At 46.9% G+C, this 26,409-nt stretch overlaps 1 protein-coding gene across 1 annotated transcript; it reads right to left on the bottom strand.

The window, feature by feature from the left end:
- Positions 1-21,430: 21,430 nt before the first annotated feature.
- On the bottom strand, positions 21,431-23,179 carry LOC136504036 (uncharacterized). Its single transcript, XM_066498923.1, has one exon. The coding sequence runs from the start codon at positions 23,177-23,179 to the stop codon at positions 21,431-21,433; it is 1,749 nt and encodes a 582-aa protein (XP_066355020.1).
- Between the last annotated feature and the right edge of the window lie 3,230 nt (positions 23,180-26,409).

Raw genomic sequence — 26,409 nt, 5'->3', positions numbered from 1 at the left:
CCCCCCACTGCATATGTGTTCAGTGAGGTGCTAAGAGTGCCAAACTATAGCCTGGCTGCTCCTGCCAGGGTGCTTGCCTGTTTCAATACTCATAATACGTGAATTCAACCCAAAAATTGATCTACAAATTAAAAATGTGCCACAAGTAATAACAGTGACTACAATCACAAACGGTGAGCTGACGGTGTTTGTATCTTGGGGTGGGTGGGGAGAGAATGTATAGGGGGTAAAAGGACAAGGACTCACCTAGTCACCGGAGAGCCTACTGGCTAGACGGGAGAGCCTGCTGGCTGGACCGGAGAGCCTGCTGGCTGGATTCCTTCTACGGTCAAATAGGAAATGTAACCTTCCTAGGCTTGTTCAAATGAGGAAAAGCTCTCGTGTTTGGCGCCCCTGACACCGTGCACTTCATTGTTGCATTCATCCCATGTTTTGTACACACCAGGTACCCTTTTCTTTGTACACCACGTACCAGCGCATGATTGCTGGCAATGCAACAAACATGTAAGCATATGGCAAAATACAAAATTCAATAGACCATACATTATTTATGGAAAATAATAAATCATTAGTACAACAGAAACCAAACTTGCAAGTGTAACGGTGAAAAGTAAAGTGCCAACAGAACAATAAATCTTGGCTTCAGGTAAACTTGTAGGACAGGAATATTAGCTTGCCCTAAATGTCATATAATTACAAACAGAGGGTGTCATATAACGGACCATGATGTAGTTATCTTTTGCTAGTCTAATTCCAAGCTACTCTTGGCTTATCTCTGTTGGTTACGATGCATCCTTTCTTCGATCTTGAATTTTCATTCATTGCATGATTTTCTACCATTGATTGATTGATGTTCAGTAAGTTTGTGTAGGACATATGTCATTGCTGTGGGTCTTGTTTAATTTGCTACTGCTGATCAATCATCATACTTGTGTAACTAGGGTGTTGTTACCTAATGTTATTTCCAACCTTGTTGGAAGCTTAAATATATTACAAGTCGATGAGTTTCCAACCTTGGCATGTTATAGAGCGTGTAGTGTTTCTGTTCGTGCACGTTGTCTTCCAGATTTGTACCACTGTCAACAAAGTATTCCTCATTGTGATGATGCCCATCACACTTGTGTAACTAGGGTGTTGTTACCTAATGTTATTCCAAACCTTGTTGGAAGCTTAAATATATTACAGGTCGATGAGTTTCTGTTGCTGCTGTCAGTGGATGAAGGTAGTAGACAGTGATTCGTGCCCTTCAGCAGGAAGAAAGCAAGAGTACAGCAATGTATTATGTGCACGTACGACCACCCTCTACTAGCTATGAATACTGTATTTTCTAATCAACCCTTATTCCTCATTGTGATGATGCCCGTCACACTTGTGTAACTAGGGTGTTGTTACCTAATGTTATTCCAAACCTTGTTGGAAGCTTAAATATATTATAGGTCGATGAGTTTCTATTGCTGCTGTTAGTGGAGGAAGGTAGCAGATAGTGATTCATACCCTTTAGCAGGAAGAAAGCAAGAGTATGGCAATGTATTATGTGCACGTACGACCACCCTCTGCTGGGGTATGAATACTGTATTTTCCAAACAGCCCTTATTCCTCATTGTGATGATGCCCGTCACACTTGTGTAACTAGGGTGTTGTTACCTAATGTTATTCCAAACCTTGTTGGAAGCTTACATATATTACAGGTCGATGAGTTTCTATTGTTGTTGTTAGTGGAGGAAGGTAGCAGACAGTGATTCGTGCCCTTTAGCATGAAGAAAGCAAGAGTACGGCAATGTATTATGTGCACGTACGACCACCCTCTGCTGGGGTATGAATACTGTATTTTCCAAACAGCCCTCTACTGCTTACATAATTTTCCTTGTAAATGACCTCGAGGAATGCTATCCTTTCTTCATAGGTATCCTTAACCCAAAACAGCTCTAGAGCTCCTTTTTTCATCCAGTACACATGAATACTTATAGTATAAGTCAAGGTTAGAGCACCCATGAGCATTTAAATACTTCAGTCCAGCTATTTTAGAGTATGGGTCTTCCCTTGCACCCGCTGAAAATGAACTTGTGAATTGTGGACCAAGCTTAGCTGAAACTGAACTTGAGAATTGAGTCTTATGCGAATTAAAGCTGAAATTTAAATAAAACAACAAATAGCCAAATGGGCCAACAAACTCGAACTTAGGCATGCTTCGGAATTGGGCCCTTCTCGGCCCATCAGGTGTGCACAGTGGAAATGGGGGAGGGACAGGGCATCAAGGGCAATACGTTCGGATGTCCGAACATTCTGAACTATCAGACATCTAAACAATTCCGCCGCCGGACAGGACAGGGGAGCAGCCCAGAGCAGAAGTGGGCGCCACTGCGCCGGCCGCTGTCCGTTGAGGTCGCCGCAATCTGGCCATCGCGGGCCTCCACCACAGCCCACCACAGGCACACGTGCCAGGGTTGGATAGGTCGATGCCGCTGGGAAGGCTATAGAAGGAGGCGGTGTCAGGCTAGGGGATCCACATGGTGGCTACATCACGTAAGACCGGTAAGTCTCAACTCTTTAGCTTCTCTTCCTCTCAACTCTTATGGCATTGTCGTCCTGCCTAGACAATTAGTAGTTGCAAAAAGTCAGTACAACATCACCAAAGAGTTTTACACGGTTACACCTCTTGTATCATACATTGGAAAGAATAGTGAAAATTTAGGTGCAAAATAATGCTAAAAGATTAAAATTCTTTGCAAATTAGTAATAGGGACAAGTTGTTTTGCTTAGCAGATTGCACCGGCATCAAAATGCTGCATTCAAACAAAGCTGGCCAAGAGTCTAGGCCCGAAACTTTTGTCCAAAAGGTGCTATCATGGCCGGTCTACGATATCTTGACCTGCAAGCGGCCCTCTATTGAGGTAACAATGACAAAGCAACACTCCTTATTTTGCAACTGCCAGAATGCTCCACATCAAGGTTGTCATGCTGTTGTATGCAGGTGAAGGAAATCCCAAAGGAATTTCAAACTTGTAAGCACTATATAGAAGCATTTCGAAGTTCAATGCTAGAGGAAATCTTTCATCAAATCGAATCGGCCATGATTACCATATCCAAAGGCATAGATGTGCATTATTATGGTAGGAACCTAGACTGTGATATGCCAAATAAATACAGTGTCAACCTCTATCTACCCAAGGGGAAGAATTCACCAAGAACAAGTGATGTCATGCTATTATCAGCAAGGAATTTAGAGTATAGGGATCAAATCCTCAAGGACAATTCCTTTTGCACAATCCTAGTAGTTACGTGGGTCAGTGAGGAAGTGTGTGAACTTGAGAAGTGTTTTATAGTGTGGATGGATGTCTTGCTATCAGAATCACCACATGAGGGCAGCCGGGATAAGTTTTACCAAGTCATGCACCTAGCTAATCTAAAAACTAATGAATGTATTTGGCAAGTGATGATGAATGGTTTCAAAGATACATCAAGAGTAATCAATCTCATATTGAGTAAGAGTAATAATGGCGTAAGTATTGACATCTCTCTCTTTGTCTCTCTATTCTGTACTTGGGATAACTATTGCTTGAAAGGGTTGAGCTTTGGAATGTCATGCATGTATGCTCTTATGTTAAAATGATGAATTATGATTATGTTTCTTATGCAAGTTTTAATCTTTACTTTATCTCTCATTTGAATATGTGTTAATATGCTTTTCATGTGATCTATAACTGAGAATAAATAACTATGATAATAGTGGTTTGTGATCCATGTAATTAATTGTACCTGTATTGTCTTGCTAAAGAATTAAGTGAAGCACCACTTTGCTCATGTGCTGAAAATGGTTGCATGTACAATTTCTGTGGTGATGATATTTTCGGTAATCACTGATAGCGTTTTTTAAACTCTGATAGCATTTTTTAATATATGCTGCAGCCTAACGGAGAAAATAAATCAAGTAGTTCTGAGGCTGCCATTGTTTAGTTTGGACTTAATCAATCCTAGGGTAATGTAGTAGCAAGCTGTATTTCAGCAACTGAGCACTCTTCTAGTTTTGTACGGCTAGTTTGGGGTCCACCTGGCACTGGTAAAACTAAGACAGTCTCAGTAATCTTGTATTTCCTTATTAAGATGGCTAAGAAACCTAGAGTTCTTGTATGTGCTCCAACGAACACAGCTCTAGGGCGATTGACTCGAGGTGGCCCATGGGGCCCAAGGGACCCACCCAAGGTGTCCCCACATGAAAAGTCCATGGTTCGGTCCATACAGGGATGGTAAGTGGCATACCGAATGTTGACTCGCGGTACATGTAAGTAACTTTCATACATCTCCACGGTTATATGAGCTACCGTCTGTATGCACCCATACCTTATTTAGACACGCACGGTAATGCGTGATATCTCCGGTGTTTTCTCATAACTTTTGTATAATTTGATGGTAAGTCTAGTACCGTATCTTGCGCTGTGGTACCTGAAAGTAATTTACGTACATGATAACGGTGATACTTGATATCGTAGGTGCATCCTAATAACGTTTTTATACGGTGACAGTAAGTGAATACCGAATGTTGACTCGTGGTACATGTAAGTAACTTTCATACATGGGAACGGTTATGAGTACAACAGTCCGTATGCACCAATACCTACTTTAGAGGCCTACGATTACACCTTTTATCTCTGGTGTCGTCTAATCACATTTATATAGAGGAATGGTAAGTCTGGTACCATATCCTGCGCTGCAGAAGTACCAAACATTACCTTGCTCAACAAATGATGTTATGTATCTATACCCGAGGTCAGCCTCCAAGATTCCATCCATCCATGAAAAACAATGACCCTTGTGCGCCTCCGGGGCGGAAACCAGCGTTTCTGAGCAAAAACCTTGCAAAAGTAAGCTCGTTTGATTCTGATTTCCAAGCACAGTTGGTTGGATGGATGCCGAGGAATGACTAGGACTCAAATCGAGCATGATGGATATGCCTGATGAGGTCACGAAAACAGGTCACGAGAGAAGGACAAGATGAGATCGGGACAAAAATGTCTCACGCGAGACGAAAATGCCTCGCGACGGGCTAAGTACAGGCCATGCAAGGCCAAAACAGGCCCAGACCAGGTGACAGGAGGTGCAAACAGGTGATGAGAGGCCCCAAGGCATGGTTGGAAATGCCTAAGTCGGTCTAAGTCGATGGCACGAAGAAAACGAGCCAAAACCGACGAAAACGGGACAAAACAGGTAATGCGACATGAAAACGAGTCAAATCGGGCCACTAAACATGCATGAAAATGGCTAAGTCCGTCTAAGTGAAGGGCACGGTGAAAACGAGCCAAAAACAGGCCACGGACGGGACGGAATGAGCCGTGGGTCCTGAGCCCACCGAGGTGGCCCACGGGGCCCAAGGGACCCACCCAAGGTGTCCCCACCCGAATAGTCCAAGGTTCGTTCCATACGGGGACTGTAAGTGGCATACCGAATGTTGACTCGCGGTACATGTAAGTAACTTTCATACATCTCCATGGTTATACGAACTACCGTCTGTATGCACGCATACCTTATTTAGACATGCACGGTAACGCGTGATATCTCCGGTGTTTTGTCATAACTTTTTTATAATTTGACGGTAAGTCCAGTACCGTATCTTGCGCTGCGGTACCTGAAAGTAATTTACGTACATGATAACGGTTATACTTGATATTGTCGGTTGGACCCTAGAGCAATCGCGGTACCCAATGCAAGCATCAGCGTGCTTCAGATTTTACAAAGCTTCAGATCTGCGCGGCCTCGTGCACGTCCTGAGCAGTAGTCTACGCCAACCAGGAGAAAGGGACTTGGATTCATTCTAAATCAAGAAGGGTATCTTTTTCTCAACTGGAGGTAGAAAAGGATCTTTTTCAAGAGAGATTAGAGTCGAATGACTTTAAAAGTCTCTGGCTCAAAGGATTCTTGTCTTTCCGACACCTTTTGAGGAAGATTGCTTCAATACCAGTATCAGAGTATGACTATGCATGCGAAAGTGTAGCTCGATACTCCTACGGAGCTCGTTTACCATCAAAAAGAGCGACTTTGGCTTGCCAGCCTGCAGGTTCCGCAGTGCAGGAACCTGAGTGTCCATCGGCCATCGCGTACTATTCGCGTGAGTCGCACTATCGCAGCATACTGTAGTTTGGAGAATCTAAAAAAAGGGCCAAAAATCCGGTTCGAACTGTCCCCAAGCGTAGGCAAGCACACATCCAATCCTTCAGTATGACAATACTATTATCCCCGTAGGCGTACAAGTATAGTAGAGTACAAGCTAATACAGACCAGAAAGAGCAGGAACTCACCTGGAGACAACAAGCTCCCTTGATAGCAGGAAGACATCACTGGAAATCTGGATGTAGGTGTTCTGGAGGTATGTTCTTTACTGCAGGTGCGTCCACTATTCCTTGTTTCTACAAAGATGAGAAAATGTTCATATCAAGGGAAATTATAGGCTCCATAAATACTGTATTTTCCAAACAACCCTTTGCTACTTACCCACAAACCAATGAGCTGTTTTCTCCTGTTTTGATAGCTATCCATAGCAATAAACCACGTCAGAGTAGTTTCGTCCAACAGTGCAGCTGTAAATATATAATACTCAATGCCTATGAAACCATGTTCTGCCAAATACTTAAGTGAAGTGGTTAGGTCTACGGGTGTCGTGAATTTCCTCTTCTTCGACACACTTGGTGCACCACTGGGTGTCGTGAATTTCCTCTTCTTCGACACACTTGGTGCACCACTCACTGGACCTGAACTTGTGGCTTCATTAGCACTGAATAATTTAGTGAATAAGGCTTCACGGCCAGTGAGACGGGTGCCCAAGGATGTAATCTGGGATGCAAGACAAAACTTCTCATCAGCAATCTATATTTAGAGGAGTAGGGCAAATAATGAGCAGGAGTGGGGCAAATACCATCTCTTTAGGTCCAGGGCCTTGTGCTAACCATGATGTTTGATATCGACTAAGTTTTTTCCTAACCTTGGTAGCAGTCAAAGGAACATATTGATTGTTTTCTTGTATAAAATATGAATTCATCAAGTCTGCAAGACGACTATAGAACTTGCTTTTGTTGGCCTGAAACGATTGAGTCTCAGCAATTTGGTCAGCTAGGTTCAACATAAACTGATCTTCCTCATCTGTCCATATATGTATGTTTTCTTCCTTTGCTCGACGACTCTATATATCAAAAAGAGAGTCAATAAAGAGGCAATGCATACAATTTGTTTTCTTTTAGCAGAAAAAAACAGTAAAGTTGAAAAAAGGAACAAACCTTCTTCACCATCCTCAGCTGACTAGGGGCAACTGAAGAATAGGATGCGCTGTCACTCAGACTCATTTGATGAATCTATTGTTTTAGTGTTTACCTCTCGAGTAGCCCCTGCGCCAACACCGCCCCATATGTTTTAGTGTTTGCCATGTATAAATTGATTGCTTGTGCTTTTGCATTGTAAAGATTTAACAGAACGATTCCTCAAATAAAATTCACAAAACTAAAACCAAACTCTAGTAGTAGTGACTGGCTGATTGCCAAAGCTGCAAGCTGCAGGACCCCATTCCAGCTTCAGTACACACACACTACTACTCAACATCAACTACTAATCTAAAGTATTAGATGAAGCATTTCAAGCCCAAACAGATGAAAGCACTGGAACATGTATCCTATATCATCAATTAATCAATGTCCAACTAGAAATGGGTAGGCTAAAGCCCCTATTAGCAGTGATAGCCACAGCTCTAAGATGCAGGAGATTCCCCATTTTAGCCTCACTACAAGCACACAACAACCACTCAGCAGAATCATCAGCCTAATCTAAATTCTGAAGTAATAGCTTGGGTACGAATACCAAGCTCAAGCATTCAGCCTAGCACTGTAATTCCTACTTATCAATGACCAATATCAAATTTGGGAACCTATACGCTAAACCCTAGCACCCCGAGCCAGCGCGACAGTAGCAGAAACTTAGCACATCTGCTACAATCTCGAACCACTGATACGGTCTGGTGAGCCTGTTGCAATCCCAAACTCGGAAAGATTGGAAACAAACATTAGGTTGCTTGATGCTGGATTTTAAAGCGAGCTTGCTGCTATGTCGAGCCGGTTGCTTCCTCTTCATTTGGGAGCAGGTAGTAGTATATGTATTGGGGCGATTTAACTCGGGCGAGTAGATAGGAGAGAAGCAATGGCGATTTGACATGCATCGGGAACCACGACTGAGATAGGAGAGAAGCAGAGTAATGTATCTCCAACCCCCCGCCGACACTCTGCTTCTCTCCTCGCTCCTCTCTCAGTCGCGGTTCCCGATGCATGTTAAATCGCCATTGCTTCTCTCCTATCTACTCGCCCGAGTTAAATCGCCCCAATACATATACTACTACCTGCTCACCACAGAAAGGAGGCTCCAGCGAGCTGGAGTGTTATAGAGTTACAAGTGAGAAGGTAGCTACGCCAGTCGTTCAGACTGTTTACAAAATCATTTCGAAGGTGCTTTCGTCAAATTACAAAATCGTCACAGATTCGGTTTATGATCAACCGGCTATCGGCGTATTCTCCACGAAAGATTTCACCATTCCTGGCATCCCATAGGCGCCAGAGTATAGGAAGAAGAACAAATGGCCACAACTTAGCATCCAGACCGGGGGGTGTGGCAAAGTTCCAGACATCTTTGTCAGTTAGAGAAGAGACACCTCCGAAGCCAATCTTTCGCCAAACGCTAGCACTCACTGCACAGCCGAAGAACGTATGGTGCTTATCTTCAATGGAACCGGCACATCTTTGGCACTGGTCGCTGTCCAGTACATGCTTAGCATCAAGGTTGGATCTTGTACTTAACCTGTCCTTGAAGTATAGCCAGGCGAACACCTTAGCCTTGTTTGGGACACGAGTCTCCCAGATGCGGCGCCAATGGGTGTCTGGACTCTGGAGTCTCATGTCTTCGGTCGAGAGCCGCATAGGCGTCCCTTGAAGTATAAGGTTTCCCGGTTGTTTTTAGAACCCTCACATCTGCACCTTCGCTGAGGGTGAGTTCCTGCAGACAAGATAGTAGACTGACTAGCTGGGCACTAGCAGCATTCGTTAGTCGCGGCCTGAGACACAAATCAAACCCATTCTGGAATTTTTTTTGCACCGATACGTTAGGCCGAGTGGTGTGGGAGAAGAGGGCAGAATAGGTAGAGCAAAGGGGACCATCCGGGAACCAGTGATCAAACCAAAAGGAAGTAGAAGAGCCATCCCGGACAGTAACACAAGTGATAGATCGGTAAGTATTAAGTTCCTCATCAACAATTCGCCAGAGGTAGCTGTGAGGCCCGTTGATGGGAGTATCAAAGGATGCCGCATCCCGAAGCAGCCAGTCTTTCCAGGCCACCGGCTCGCCAGAGAAAAGCTTGTCAATAAACTTCATGAGAAGACATCGATCTATTCTGAAGTTGAAGGTCTTTTACCCCGAGGGCCGAGGCCACCATCCTCTTTCCTGGCCTAAACATTATCCCAAGCAACTAGGCATTTGGAACCGTGGTAGACCTCATCGCCAGTCCAGAAGAATGCCCTACGGCGCCGATCAATAGCTTTAATAACCGTCTTAGGAATGTTAATAGCCGACATAAAGTGAAGAGGGACCGAACTGAGGACAGCAGTAGAGAGGGTGAGACGTCCGGCCCTGTTGAGCAGCGAGGCGCTCCAGCCAGCGAGGTGTTTGTCACAGGAGGAGATGAGTGGGAGGCAATCAGCAACAGAGATTTTGTGGAGGGAAAGGGGGAGGCCAAGGTAGGTTTGGGGGAAAGAGGAGACAGTAGTACCAAAACTAGTAGCAAGGGCATGAGCAGTGTATGAAGGCACACCAACAGGAAGGAAGGTAGTCTTGTGGTTGTTGATAGAGAGCCCCGTAGCCTCCTCGAAGATCTCAAGGATATGCTTAGTTTGAGCAATGGATTCAGTAGAGCATTTGAGAAAGATAAGGGTATTGTCAGCGTATTGGAGCACGGGGCAGGGAGCATTAGGGACAAGGGGGTGCTCGATCGATGGCACTGGCCAAGTTAGGGTGATGGAGGAGCCGACGAAGGATGTCGGCAACAATAATGAAAAGGTAGGGGGAGAGGGGGTCTCCTTGCTGAAGACCATTCCGACAGTTGATCCATCGCCCAGGGATGCTATTGAGCAGAACAACCGTTTTGCCGGTGCTAAGTAGGTCATGGATCCAATTGCACCATTTATCAGGAAAACGGCCACGACATTGGAGAACTCGATCGAGACTATCCCAATTCACACAGTTGAATGCCTTATGAAAGTCAAGCTTTAGCATAATGGTGGGCGAGTTGCGGCGATAGCAGCAGTGAAGAATATCAGCGGCATAGGCAAAACTATCGGCAATGCATCGGCCCAAAACAAAACCAGACTGGTCGGAGCCAATGAGAGCGGGGATATGAGGCTGTAGCCGCGTCGTCAGGACTTTGGAGATACCTTTGATGGTAGAATTATACAGAGCAATAGGACGGAAGTTCTGAGGTTTCTGAGCATTGTCCTTTTTGGGGAGAAGGACAAGGTAAGAACGATTCAGCCTTTCCAGATCAGTGGAATGAGAGTGGAATGATTCAAAGACGGAGTAAAGAACGGGAGAGGTGGTGGCCCAGGTTGCCTTGAAAAAAGAGGGCCAAAGCCATCAGGCCTGGGGCTGCCGTTGGCATTCATACGACCGAAGGCCTGGTGGATTTCATCCCGACTAAAAGGCGCAGCCAAGTGATCAAGTTGCAGTGCCCCTTCTGGGTAGATGTCTGCAATCCGGAACGACCAACTGGTGGGACGTACGCTTCCATGTAGGTTGACATAGAACGAATGAAGGACAGACGCTTTCTGGTCATGATTATGGAGCTGACAGCCGTCCTGGTCGATCACTTGAATCTTGTTGCGACGATGGCGTTGATTAGCATAGGCATGAAAATAGCGAGTGTTCTCATCACCTTCAAGAGCAGCTCTCACTTTACTCCGTTGCTTCCAAAGCAGTAGTTTAGCCTGAGTGGCCCTGCTGAGGATGGTGACAATGAGGGTTCGGAGATTGTGTTCAGGTGGGGAGAGAGCTCTAGATTCCTCCACATAATCCAACAGATTGATCACGATCCAACAATCCGTCTCTTGCTGAGAAAGGTTGGGCTTATTCTTCCCCCAAGCTCGCAGCTCCGATCTGGTAACTTTCAGTTTGGCAGCGATTACAGCCGACAGGTCACTGTTATCCGTCCGACAACTCCAGGCTATAGTTGGCCATTTGGCCCGGGCACTATAGGCCGGCCCAAGCACGGCACTAATTAGCACGGCCCGGCCCGACAGCCTTCGTGCCAGTGCCTGGCACGGCCCGGCCTTAGTGCCGTGCTTGGGCCGCCATTCTGACCCGTAGTGCCGGCCCGGGCACGGCACGCTATATGGGCTGGCCCGGCAGCGGTACGGCTCGGCCGCAGGTGGCCGTTGGATCCCCGGCCTCACTCCCATCGGACCGTTGGATTCGGCCGTTGGAATCGGGGGTATAAAACCGCCCGTCCCGGCCGGCCGGCCGCGTCTCCGTTGCCCTAATTCATTTGCTCTCACTCTCTGTCTCTCTCGCCTCGCTCTCGGCTCTCCCCCGCAGCGCCGTCTCGCCCGCTCCTCTCTCGCCTCGCTCTCCTCTCTCGGCGAGTCAGCGTCGCCGCGTCGGCGACTCGCTCTCCTCTCTCGCCTCTGACTTCCTCTCTTCTTCTCGCTCTCCGGTGGCCTCTGGAGCCACCACTGGCCGACACTGGCACAATCCCTAACCCTAACCCTTGATCTCGCTTCGTCCTCGCCGGATCCCTCGTCGACCTCGCTGGATCCGTCGGTTTCCTGGCCGGATCCGTGGGTTTCCTCACTGGATCCGTCAGTTTTCTCGCCGGATCCGTCGTCGACCTCACCGGATCCATCGGTTTTCTGGCCGGATCCGTCGGTTTCCTGGCCGGATCCATGCCTCGTCGACCTCGCCGGCGACTCTGGTGCTCCAGTTTTGAAGGTAAGTCACCGTCGACCTAACCCTTGCTCAATCCCTAACCCTAACCCTCAATCTCTACTAACCCTTGCTCTGTTTTGTCTGAAGCCGTTGAGGGACCGGGGCGCCGACGAGTGGCGATGGATGGATCCCTAACCCTAACCCTTGTTCTCTGCCTGTGTTTGTGTGATTATGTGACTTTGAGTCTTTGATAAGTTCTGTGAACATGTAACTTTGAGTCTTTGATAAGTTCTCTAAACTTGTAACTTAAGATTGAGATGATGAAGTGTTTGAGGTGTTTGATATTCTGATCTGTTTGAGATGATGAACTTGTCCCTAATATTCTTATCAGTTTGAGGTGTTTGATCACTTGTAGTGCCAGTGCCGGCACGGGCACTGCTGGGCCGCCGTGCCCAGTGACACGGCACGGCACGGCTAAGACCTAATAGTGCCATGCCTGGGCCGACACCTCGGCACGGTGGCACTGATAGGCACGGCACGGCTAGTCTACCGTGCCGCGTAGTGCCGTGTCTGGCCGGGCTGGGCCTGGCCGTGCCCGTGCTAGTGCCGTGCCGGGCGGCCTGTTTGGCCAACTATACTCCAGGCGGTGCCCACAGTATCATGAAAACCAGCTGCATGAACCCAATAGTTTTCGAAACGCAAGATTTTGGACTTCGGAATGGAAGTGGCGATGTCAATCTTCAGAGGAACGTGATCAAAGGTGGTCCTGGTAAGAGAAGAAAGAATAGTGTTGGGGAGTTTTTCATCCCAGGCTAGATTAATGAAGACTCTGTCCAACCGTTCAAGGGTGGGGGTGCTACGCTTGTTAGACCAAGTAAAGCTTCTGTCGAGAAGTGGTACTTCAATAAGACACATGTCATTGATACAGTCGTTGAAGGCCTCGACCTCAGCAATCCGGAAATTCGACAGCCTGCTCGCTTGTCGTATTTGGCATATAAGCCATGGCTTATCAGCCAACGAACAGTATTTTTCTCTCACACCAAACCAGCTAACAGTACTTTCAGCCATGGCTTATAAGCCAAACAAGTCCAAACGAACAGGGCGCAAATTGTTTTTCTCATGGGCATATCTGATCATGTTGAAATCACCACTGAGCATCCAAGGAACGTTGGGAGGAGGGGACAAGTTTTTAATGAATGGCCACGAGAATATGTCTATTTCCGTATTTCATTAATAGAGAAGAGTGCGGTACAACCCGTTCAAAGATGGGAAAGAAAAGAAAGCTACTCTTTCCAAGATGACAAGGAGGGCAAGATTCTTAATTACTTTTTGAGGGACGTCTTGTGTTGTTGACAAATTTGTTCACCTCTCCTGTGTTGTCGTGCTCGTTGCCCAATTCCCTGGTTTTTAAGTATATCTACAGTATGCTAACATATGAGGGGCTAGAAGTTAGGATAGCTCGGCCGGTGTCTACCCTCGTAAATTCCAGCGAGAGTGCCATCCTTAGGATTTGAACTTGGTTGCCTACTTAAAGGCTGGTGCTGCTTACCACCTAAGCCCTCCACCCCTCCCAAACTATGTTAGGGCGTGTTTGGTTTGCACCTCCTAACCACCTCCTTAACTGTAGTCACTCCTGTTTGGTTTGGTGTACTAAAAGAGACTAAAAGAGGTCTTTTAGTCCCTTTTAGTCAGGATGTTGGCTCCAAAGTAATTAAAAGGTGAGGCAGCCTGACTAAAAAGTAAAGTTTATTAGTCCCATTTAGCAACATTTGAGTGACTAGTTGGCTAAAAGCCCGTTTAGTCCCATTTAATAAAAGTGTTTGAGTAAAAAATGACTAAATGGGACTAGATTTAGGAGGTGGAGAGTGAACCAACACCCCCCAAACATATGGTGTGACGTTTCTCCCCCGATTGCCTATATGGCTATATCACAGGCAAACTGGACTATTAGTCTACTCTCTTCGCGCTAGTCTTTCCGAAGTTCAGTATGCAAAATGAGCCAGGCGTGACCTCCATTTATAGCCCCTAGATTTCCTGATGTGAATTCCTTACCTGAAAAAAGAATTCATCTTCAGCCGACTGGGACGTTTTGGTTTGAAACGTTCTCTTTGTCACCTCTTAAGCAACGACATGTATATATCTGTGACAAGTGTGACCCCATGATCGTATCTAGCTAGGGACGTTTGTAATGTTCAGAAGTTAGGCATTTTAACACGTTCTCGTAACAAATGAACCTGCCTTTATTACATTTCACATTAAACAAATATACGAAAAAATCAGTAAACGTTTTAGGGCCCTTTTGTAACACAAGAATCTTGTAGAAATCAGTTTATTTTCATAGGAAAAACACAAGAAACAGGAAAATTTTCTCCATTCTAAAGGAGGTCTTGACAATCAACGCGTACATATGGTCTTGGGCATTTGCCATGATATGATGTCATTTACAGAGGAGGAGGTCGTCAATCATCACACGAACAAATAAATAATAACACCTCTCACAGAGTTGAGTCTACGACGAGAGCTGCTTCTCCATCCACTCTAATCGAAATTTAAATGCCTTACTCAAGCAGGGTTTAGGATGAAAGTCCAGTGGGTTGAAAGTCATCTTCAACCTCCAGCCACCTCAAAGCAGCCATGGCAAAAATTCTTAGAGGGGCTCTAGAGGAGCTACATGGGATCAACAATGGTAGGGGAGCTTGAACCCCCCCTCCCGCTCCACCGCTGGATCCGCCCCTGGAATAGATGAAACAAACAAACTTACCCAGTCACCCAAGAGATACATCCATACATTCCCAGTGTTGTGTAGATCCCAGTTATTCTTCAAAGAGATGATATCCATACAAGGGCGAAACTCCACAGAGACAACATGGTCATTTGATAAGGGATCAATCCGGAAAACAAAAGAATTATATATCAGAATTAATTATCCCAGAAGGAAAATCTAATATACACATCTGTGAAGGATGTATATTGAACTGAACTTTTTGTCAAAGCAGAAATGAATAATAAAGGCTTTGATGACGTACTCCCAAATGGCCATCAGTGCGTGCTTGTTAATTTCATTTTACACTGTTCGAAAAGTAATCATGACTATTTATCTATCTAGATCTAAGGGTTAAAAATGCATAGGAATGTAGTGCAAAGTGTTGGACCCAAACTTAAAATTGATGGATCAAGAACCACTACTACACAGAGTTTTCACACACGGGCATAGAATCTCTAGTCATAGACGGATCTCAACTCCATCACAGACGGATTGTTCTACGATATGACTACATCACAAATATCCATATGTGATGAACTCAACCACAGACGATTTGAACTTTTGTGATATCAATAATCACATACGGGTAATATAACAATCTGTGACGACGTTTCATCACAAATGGGTAATATCGTATTCTGTTAAGACTCGTCTCTGATCTAGCATGTATCACAAACTTTTATTTGTAGCGGCCCATCTGTGATTTTTTTTTTTTTTAGTTCACAGACATACCGCTGTAAGGTCCACATCTGTGTCCAGTATCTAAACTCAAGCGTATATTTTTAAAATCCCTGACTGCAATGGCTGCCGCTAGGGGTGAAAGAGAAACCAGAAGATATCAGTTACCGAGACTCGTTTCTGATGTTTTACCGTGTTTTTGACTAAAACAAAAACAGTAGCGAGAACCGTAAGCATCGTATCCGTAAAGGTACAAAAATATGAAAACCATAACGTTAGCAGTATTTACCATTTCCAACTGTATAAGCGTTTTACCGTATTTCTGTAGTAAAATACCATGATATTATACCTGTTTTTCTTAGAGAAAAAGGAGGTCCTCTATAACTTTAGTCCATAAAAAGCATGCGGCTCTCACTCGAAACCTCAACCCAACCCAGCTATATCCAAACAAAGTGATTGGGCTTCGTTAAAGTAACACAAATGTATATATATGTTTTGGACATGGTTAAAGTAATGTCTATGTCTTAATAATCGTTAGCTCGTTTTTATGTTTTAGTAAATATACATGGTCGGTTAAAGTAACGCAAATGTAACTATGTTTCATTTTTGTGTGTTATTAAATATTTGTTGGCTTTCAAATAGTCTGGCGCGTACTGTGTTAGGATTTTTTTTCAAATGAATTCAGTTTAGAAAGTGCAGCCTGATCTTTATAAATCTTTCTGTCTGGTATTGAATACTGATGAATTGCCTGTTGGGCTTATGTTTCCAACCATCAGAAAGCTTTTTTACCCATCTGTATTTAGTTCTTTGATTTTATAGCCACACGTTTGATTGCACACACATTTTTTTAGTAGACCAACACGTGCAGTATTTTTTAGTATCTACTAGTTTACTGAAACCTTTGTTACAGAGTATAGTGCACTCTGTTTGCAACTCATTGATTGAGACTGAAACATGCAAGTTATACAAGCATATATTACTTGAAATGTTAGAAGGCTATATTATATATTGATTTTTTTTTCTGTGTCCACTCATCAGGCAAGTTGCAGCATACTTCATAGGCTGCAGATTTCTCTTTGTGCAGTTATCAGCAACAAGAAAGACGTAGGGAATGGAGTCAAGAACTAGGCCGTTAGGGTCAAAAATAGAATGCTAGAACTGATTTAAGAATTTTGCAATGTTCATCAGTCTGTCAAGGATATAATTGTCACTGGTGATCTGTTGAATTGTCACTGGTTGAAATTATTTGGCTCTTTTGATTGGATTTGCAAAACTGTAATTTATAGATAAATAATGCGGTGGATGATGATACTCCTATTTATTATTTATCTTCAGAATTTTTTTGGACCTTTGGCTTATGTACAGAATTGTTATGCTGGAAGCATATGTTCAGAACGCTCGGGACTATTGCATTGTATGGTTGCAGTACATTTCGCGGGCTGCGCAGGCATCCGCAAACCTACCTGCATTTTACTGCAAAACCCAAAGCCCTATCTGCAAAACTCGTCATTGGCAATTTGTACAGGCTAGCAGGTTGCTACAGGGTAATCAATTCTGGCATGCAGTTTTTGTTTTTGTTTTTTAGCAACATGCAGTTGATGCGGCGGCCTGCTTAGGTGTCTGCAGACAGGCCGGCCCGCTTGCATCCCTGTGCATTGCCGAGAACGAGAGAGACTGGGGGACTGGGAGGTGGGGCTGCAAAAGGCCTACTCTTACATTCTTGTTTGGCCCGGCCCACCAAACCAAAGAATCTTGGGCCACGTAGTCGTAGATAAGGATGAAATTGAAGCCGGGAAGGCTGTTTCCCTCGGCTATCAATGAGCCTCCCTCCTAGAGATGCCCCAGTATCAATGAGAACCTTTATGATTCCCAAAAAAAATAATCAATGAGAACCTTTATGAAGCCTAACACACATCTGCGCCGTAAAGAACTCTTGATCAGCTTGCTCGGTGGTCATAGCTTAATGGAAGAAAACCCTCGTTCACTACCAACATGCTCCACCGGGGGTACGCCCCAACCCGATCTTACATAATGCATCAAGCTAGCCTTAGGCACCAATTCTCACACATGAATTACGCGGATGACTGCAACCCCCTTTTATCAAGTGAACACTTCCCCTTTCCTTGAACCAGAAACGGCAACTGGCACAGGGAATTTATTTATTCGTTTTGAATACTAGTGGACAGGCACGTGCGGCACGCACGTGTCTATCAAAATGGTCATTCGTAAAGGAGGAATTACAGTGAAAATTTTGAGAAATAATAATATAAATTCAAGATAATTCATATAATAGATAGCAAGAATTCAGATAAAAATACAAATATGTATTTGCCGCAAGAGTTGGCTGCTCAATTCATGTAATAGATGACAAGAATTCAAGTACAAGTAAATTGTGTATTTACAACAAGAGTTGGTTGCTAAGCACCAACACCATATTTAAGTTGAATCATATCATCGGAAATTATGAGTTCTTGAAAATTAAAATTTACACTTTTATTTACACTTAATATTAGCATACCATTCCATCAGTCACCAGTTCCTGCAAGACACAAACTTATCATAACAAACATCTACAAGAAATGGGTATGCATGCAATTAACATTTCCATCAACAACAAAGAAATAACAGGTCACATGTATTTCGTTTGGGAATGCACTAAACAACATTATCTGCTTGAGCCTAAGACTGGGGCATTTAAAATTAACCTTGTACCACATGAATAACGTTAGGCTTGGTCTACAGGTTTATTTTCACTAATGCTCTTTACGAACCTATCATTTTTGCAACACAAAATTTCAATATAAACAAACCTTCTTTTCTCACATGTTTTACATTGAATTGTGGTCCGTGTGCAGCCAACTTTTAACAAAAAAAAAACAACTTCCATTGATAATGTTCTTGATGACAATAACCTAATGCATCCTTTTTGTTGGTTGGGCGCCCCGATCAGGGTGTGTTACTGTTGTTACACGAGAGATCGTCTGTTAGGATCGTTAGTGATGCTCCGGAGGTTGTAGCTATGGGATGTGGGAGGTTTGGGGCGAGTCTCTCGGCGGTGGTGCACGTTCGACGCCGTCCTGACGGCCGGCGGCAACAGAGACGAGAGAGAGTCGACTGGGGCTCAAGGGCCAGAGAGAGCTTTCTCAATCTCCAGCTGCCTCATTATTGAATAATTGATTGGCTTATATGTTCCAATCTTACAACTGAAAGTTCCTAAAATTACTCCCTGCCTAACAACTTGAACTGAATCAAAACAAGATCCTAGAAACTAGGACTCCGAATCTGGACTGAACCTGGGCGCGGTCACCCCGCGCCGGCGCATGCACGCGTTGCACCTAGCCACTTGCACGCTTGCGCCTCTGATACACTTGACCGACCATAACATCTCTCCCGCCGTCGACAAACAGCTCGTCCTCGAGCTGGAAGTCCGGGAAGGCTTGGCGAAACTCAGCGAGGGGTTCCCAGGTAGCTTCATCGGCCGATAGTCCTGCCCAGTGGATGAGAACATGCCAATTGCCACGACGGAGCTGGGCGCGCAGGGCGTGGGCTGGAGCTTGAAGGATACGACCGTTGCGAAGCGGTGGAAGCGCCGGCGTAGTCGCGGGTGGGGTGCCATGGAAGGGCTTCAAGACGCCAACGTGGAACACATCGTGGATGCACGCATGCTCCGGGAGCTGCAGGCGGTAGGCGACGTCGCCTATGCGTTCCAGCACTAGGAACGGCCCGGCGAAGCGAGGGCTCAGCTTGCCCCGACGGCCAGGCAGCAGCGATTACGCCGGGCGGTGGAGGAGGTGAAGAAGCACCCAATCGCCGACGTTGAACTCCAGCGCACGGTGGTGCGCATCATAGTGCTTCTTGGCGTAGTTCTGTGCTTGGAGGAGTCGATCGCGAACATTAGCCAGGAAGACGTCCCTGTCCTGCAGGAGTGTGTCGACGATGGCCGTGTGCGCCGTGGCCGGTTCATAGGGCAGCAACGGGGGAGGTGCCCGGCCATAGACCACCTGAAAAGGCGTAGAGCGCAAGGCGGAGTGGAACGCCGTGTTATAGCAGAACTCAGCCCACGGAAGCCACTCCAGCCACGTGCGAGGGCGGTCACCACAGATGCACCTCAGATACATGGCGATGGTCTTGTTCACTGCCTCGGACTGCCCGTCCGTCTATGGATGGAAGGCAGTGCTCATGCGTAGTTGGACGCCCGCCATCTTGAACAGGTCGCGCCATACGTTGCCGGTGAACACGGGATCACGGTCACTCACAATGGAGGCTGGAACCCCATGTAGCCGGACGATATCGGTGAAGAACGCGCGCGCGACCGAGGATGCCGTATACGGGTGGCCGAGCACAATGAAGTGTGCATACTTCGAAAAGCGGTCGACCACCGTGAGGATGATGCTTTTGCCGTTCACCTTGGGAAGCCCTTCGACAAAATCAAGCGAAATATCAGACCAAACCTGAGAGGGCACCTCCAATGGCTGTAGCAGGCCGGCTGGATGTAGTGTGTCTGTCTTGTTCCGTTGGCACACCGAAGGAGCGGACGTAGTCGCGCACCACCCTGCGATCATGGTCCACGGCGAAACTGAGGCGGAGCCGCTGTAAGGTCTTTTGGACGCCCTCATGTCCCGCCGTGTGTGCCAGCTGCAGCACGTCGACGAGGAGGTGGGACGTCGGCGGAACGTAGACGGCGGACCCACGCAGGATCAGGCCATCCGCGACATGCCACGGCGCACCACGCGACTCCGTTATGGTGTCACGCAGGTGGCGCAGCGTGGCATCAGCCTAGAGCTCCGCGCGGAGATCGTCGTAGAGGCTGAACGTGGGTGATGACAGGGCAGCAAGGTGCTCTGTCGGCAGCTCACGACGAGACAAAGCATCGGCAACCGTGTTCAACCGGCCCAGCCTGTACGCCACAGCAAAATCAAACCCGAACAACTTACTGATCCATTGGTGCTGCGGTACCATGGAGAGTCGTTGATCGAGCATGTATTTGAGCGCGTAGTGATCCGTGCGCACCACAAACCGGCGCCCCCACAGGTAGGGCCGCCAATGGCGCACTGCCTGTACAAGGCCAATGAGCTCTCTCTCATACGCCGCCACCTTCAAGTGCCGGGCGGCGAATGGCTTGCTAAAGAAGGCCAGGGGTCTGGCGCCTTGGTGAAGTACAGCGCCAAACCCCGTGCCCGACGCATCGCAGTCCACTACGAACTCCATTGTGAAGTCGGGAAGGTGCAGGACCGGCGCCGTGGACAGCGCCTCCTTGAGGGTGTTGAACGCCGCGGTTGCTTCGTCGGTCCACCGGAAGCCGTCCTTGCACAGCATCTTGGTGAGGGGCGCTGCGACATTGCCAAAGTCTTTGATGAAGCACCGGTAGTACCCGGCGAGGCCGAGGAACCCGCGGAGGCCACGCGCCGACGTGGGCTACGGCCACGATGCCACAGCCGCTACCTTCTCGCTATCCATGGCTACCTCGGACGTAGATATGATGTGCCTGAGGTACGCCACCGACGAGGTGCCGAAGGCGCACTTAGAGCGCTTGAGGCGCAGCTGATGCGCGCGGAGCTCGGTGAAGACCGCACGTAGATGTTGCAAGTGCTCGGTCCAGGAGGCGCTGTATATGAGTATGTCATCAAAAAATACAAGGACACACTTACGCAGGAACCACTGCAGTACTGCGTTCATCAATGCCTGGAACGTTGCCGGCGCATTGGTAAGGCCGAACGGCATCACTAGGAACTCAAAGTGCCCGTGATGCGTGCGGAACGCCGTTTTGTCCACATCCTCCGGGTAGATGCGCACCTGATGGTACCCGGCGCGAAGATCCAACTTGGTGAAGTATTTGGCGCCGTGCAGTTCGTCGATGAGCTCCTCGACCACAGGGATTGGAAACTTATCTTTGACGGTGTGGTCGTTCAGTGCGCGGTAGTCCACGCAAAATCTCCATGATGCGTCCGGTTTCTTCACTAGCAGCACCGGCGCGGAGAACGGAGAGGTGCTCGGGCGAATTATGCCCTGCTCAAGCATGGTCGTGCACTGCGCCTCCAACTCGTCCTTCTGGAGCTACGGATATCGGTAGGGGCGGACCGCAACCGGCACGGTGTTCGGCAGCAGATGAATGCGATGATCACAGGGGCGTGCGGGTGGCAGGCCGGCTGGGGACTCGAAGATGTCGCTGAAGGAGTCCAGCAGCCGGTCCAATAATGCTGGCTCGGCATCGTGAACCGCATGCAGTCGCCCCGCTGGTGGAGTGTCCGTGCGCATGGAGCCGATCCCCTTCCAGAGGACGCGCTTGCCGTTGTGCCAGAACGCCATGCACAGGTCGTCGAAGTCCCACAAGATAGGGCCCAGGGTGCGTAAGTACTTGACACCCAGGACCATGTCGTAGCAGTCGAGTGGAATGGTGTAGCAGTCGACAGTGAAGTGTTCTTCGCCGATGCAGATGGCTACGGCGCAAGCCAGGCCGTGGCACGCCACGCGGTCGCCGTTGGCAACCACCACGTGAGCGCCCTTGCTGTCTTGGAAGTGGAGGCCGACGCGACGAGCTGCAGCGGAGCTGATGAAGTTATGAGTGGACCCGGAGTCGATGAGGGCAGTGAGCTCATAGTTGCCGATGGCGATGTGGACTTGCATCGTGTCCACCGTCCGAATGTCGGTGATCGCGCTCAGCAAGATAAGCGGTGGCAGCTCGTCTACCGCCGGCTGTGGGGACTGCTCCTCATCCGGCAGGGGGGGCTCCGAGTCGTGGAAGTCGGTGACCTCCAAGTAGAAGAGGCGCTGGCATCGGTGGCCGCGAACGTACGGCTCGTCGCAGTTGTAGCACAGCCCTTTGCTCCGGCAATCCGCCATCTCCGTTGGCGACAGCCGTTTGAACGGTCGAGGTGGAGGAGTCGGGTTCGCGGCCGGCGCCGGCAGCTGCAGCTGTGTCGACGTTGGCGCTAGCAGGGCCAGCAGCTGCTGTCGCGGCGGTGGGCGTGGTGGCTGGCTGGGCGCCACCGGCACCAGGGCAGCCGCGTGGCGCTCGTATGCACGGGCCAATCCCATGGCCCGCTGGAGATCAGTAGGCCCCTGCAGCTCCACATCGGTGCGGATGGGTTCGGGTAGGCCCCCGGTGAAGAGCCGCACCTGCTGCATCGGGGTGAGGGGCTCGGCGTGCGCTAGCCGAGCCAGGAACACCTCCTGGTACCGCTGAACGGATCCCTCGAACGGTAGCCGCGCCAAATCGGAGAGATGGTTGGTGGCTAGGGCTGGTCCGAAGCGCTGGTAACATAGTGCCTTGAACAGCGGCCAGGAGACGGCGCTGACGTCGCCGTAGTCGCGCTCGAGCATGTAGTACCACTGCTGCGCCACACCATTCATGTGAAAGGACGCCAGCCATAACTTGTCGCCCTCCGGCGTGCGCTGTGCCCTGAAGAAGTGGTCACACTTGTTCAGCCAGCCGAGAGGGTCGTCGACGCCGTCGAACGTGGGGAAGTTCAGTTTCTGGAAGCGCGGAACGCCCAACTCGTCGGCGTGTCCCTCGTACGGCGCCGGTTGCTGCTGAGGCAGGGACATGTCGAACGACGGCAATGGAGACGGCGAATGTGGGAACGGAATCTGGTGGATTGGCAGCATCGGTGGTGGCCCTGACTGCTGCCCCTGCGCCGCGGTATGGACCACGGCGGAGTCCGTGGTAGGCAACGGTGGGATGCCGCCGTACCCCGGCAGCCCATACGGGAGAGCGGTGGACGGCGAGACGAGGGACGATGGACCGGCTGGTGATGGTGAAGTGCGGCCCTCCATGGCCGACAGCCTTGTGGCGAACTGGCCCATCTGTCGCTACAGATCGTAAACGGCAGCAGCGAGGGTGTCCATCGGAGATGAGGGTGGTGGCGGGGGCGGAACGGTGGTGGTGGTCACGGTGGTGGTATTGGCTGCGGCGGCGGTGGTGGTTGGGGAAACGGCGGAGGTGGGCGGAACGGTGGTGGTGTGAACTCCGGACATCAGGCCTGACCACGATACCAGATTGTTAGGATCGTTAGTGATGCTCCGGAGGTTGTGGCTATGGGATGTGGGAGGTTTGGGGCGAGTCTCTCGGCGGTGGTGCACGTTCGACGCCGTCCTGACGGCCGGCGGCAACAGAGACGAGAGAGAGTCGACTGGAGCTCAAGGGCCAGAGAGAGCTTTCTCAATCTCCAGCTGCCTCATTATTGAATAATTGATTGGCTTATATGTTCCAATCTTACAACTGAAAGTTCCTAAAATTACTCCCTGCCTAACAACTTGAACTGAATCAAAACAAGATCCTAGAAACTAGGACTCCGAATCTGGACTGAACCTGGGCGCGGTCACCCCGCGCCGGCGCATGCGCGCGTTGCACCTAGCCACTTGCACGCTTGCGCCTCTGATACACTTGACCGACCATAACATCGTCCCAACAAATATATTCTTCTCCGCTGATTTTAGCAGCCGGCTATTAATTGCAGGGATCTAAACATACCCTTAATCATATACAACTAATAAATAATATGGCTGATAGCAAGCGTAATGGGGGTTTTACATGCTAAAATATCTTCTCTAGCCAACGAAACCCAACAGGTGACGATATATAATGGCCTCGTTCGGCTTATCGAGAAACCGGCTTGTCCGGCTTGTTTTTTTATTCGGAATAGTATTTTTTTTCTCACAATAATTCAGCCAGAACAATGTTTTTCAGTCAAGTTTTCCTTCTTAAGTCGAAAATTACGGAGCACCAAACATGCATGAATCTTCAATCAAATCAGACGACAATATATGAATCATAATATATAAGTTAATTATGGTGATCGAAACCGATGAATTGCGATTGATTACACAGAGGGCTAGCTCTTATTATTATTTGTGTAAGGTAGAGTCAACTACCGTTCCAAGCATATGATAGGGTTGCATCATCGATTGGCTTTGGCCAGACGACGGCGGCGCGGGCATTTAGGGTTGCAAGCGAGGCAGTTCGCCCTGCACACATCCTCCGTCTTATAACAGTTGAGTTCCGGGTCTTCACTCAAGCAGCAGTAGCAGACCTTCCACAGTACACAAGTATCCCGCTTGCAAAATATTAGTGCAAAATCGCTCTGATCAGTCCCATTGGACGATGGTGATGATGTTAAACTTGCAGCCTCAAGCAGATGATGACGACCTGCCGCAATATTTTTCTATTCATAATCAGCATTTTGCATATATATTTATTGATGAAAAGACATGATGCGTAATGATACTACTTACAAGTCACAGGCGATGCATATGCAAGCAGCAAAAGGAAAACGAATATGGCTGCCGGGTACACTAGGACGCCACAGCACCTACCCCTCATATTTATATTGTAGGCTAACCTAAATGCTATAGTTTGCATAGCTTATGTATAGGCGGTTATATATATATATATATATATATATATATATATATATATATATATATATATATATATATATATATATATAGAACTACTATCCTATAGCTGGCTGCAGAATAACTTATTCTGTAGCCATTTTGAGTTACAATAATTACTATGTTAATTTACGAGATTTACAGTAACTCCTTACTAAGTGGTTTACTATAACGTTATGGTAAATATTCCCATGTGTTATAGTAACCCAACTATCGTAAATATGTATTGACATTATGGTAAATTAGTATATAAAATTATGGTAAATAGAGGTGGCTACAGAATAACTTATTTTGTAGCCGGCTGCTGAATAGCCTCTCCCTATATATATATATATATATATATATATATATATATATATATATTTACCATAACGTTATAGTAAACCACTTAGTAAGGAGTTACTATAATCTCGTAAAACAACATAGTAATTATCGTAACTCAAAGTGGCTACAGAATAAGTTATTCTGTAGCCAGCTACAGGATAGTAGTTCTCTCTCTCTCTCTCTCTCTATATATATATATATATATATATATATATATATATATATATATATATATATATATATATATATATATATATATATATATATATATATATATATATATATATATATGAATCAGGACTGGATTGAGATATGGAAAATAATATATACAAGTAGGATCTTGCTATATATATGGTACTTACTCGATAGATGCGATTAAAAAAGATGACCTATTACCGTCTAGGAATTAATAGACCACTCTATAATCTTTATTTAGAAACATTTTATGGAAAAAGAAGTAACTCTCTCTGCAATTGATATTTTCTTTAACAAACGTTTCTTAATTTTCTAATTGATATTTTCTTTGTAATCAACGGCTAAGATTTAATTCATATCCTACTTGTTCATCCATGCGACATAATCTATATCTATATCTCGTATCATATAAAAAGATAATCCCCCCACTACAACAACATGCAAAATATCCACATCATCTCTCACTAACTATATATATCCACCTCATCTCTCGTTAATAGCCAGCCGACGGAGGTGTGCTTCCTCTTCGCTAGGAAGTTCGCACCCAGCACGCTGCGGCCGCTGCTCAGGTTCACGCCCAAGTTGCTCGGAGTCGGCTGACTATGACTGCTTTGCTTTGCTCTAAATCTGAATCTGAACCATACTCTGCTTTCACAACTTTGTTACAATCTACTAGTATGGCTAAACACATCATGTTACAGTTGACTGATATAAAAATGTACTCTAGACTCATGATCGTCATCCATCATCGATGTATAGATATACTAGCTCCATCACTTACACAATTACACCACCGGAACATCATTTTTTGGCTAAAAGGGATTAAAGGAAGAATGTTGAGAAAACGGGCAAATTGAGTGTTTCCACGTATATCAAGACCTGATTTTCAAACCATCAGATCAGGATCTGACCTTTATTTTTTTGAACGAACGGACACAGGAGTGGACCATATTTTGCTTCAGAAGAAAGGGCATAGGTATCGTAATTGTATTGCCAATGGCATTCCATTCAGCAAAGGAGGTACTACAACATCAGAGCTGCCATGACGAGCACATGCATAGTGATGGTACACAGAGACAGGACACGCACCGACTGCAATGTCTTCAGGAAAAAAAAATCCC

This window comes from Miscanthus floridulus, chromosome 14 (assembly GCF_019320115.1).
Source record: "Miscanthus floridulus cultivar M001 chromosome 14, ASM1932011v1, whole genome shotgun sequence".
Classification (NCBI taxonomy): Eukaryota; Viridiplantae; Streptophyta; class Magnoliopsida; order Poales; family Poaceae; genus Miscanthus; species Miscanthus floridulus.
Note: the sequence above shows the minus strand (reverse complement) of the source record. Positions and strands in the feature narration are given on the sequence as shown.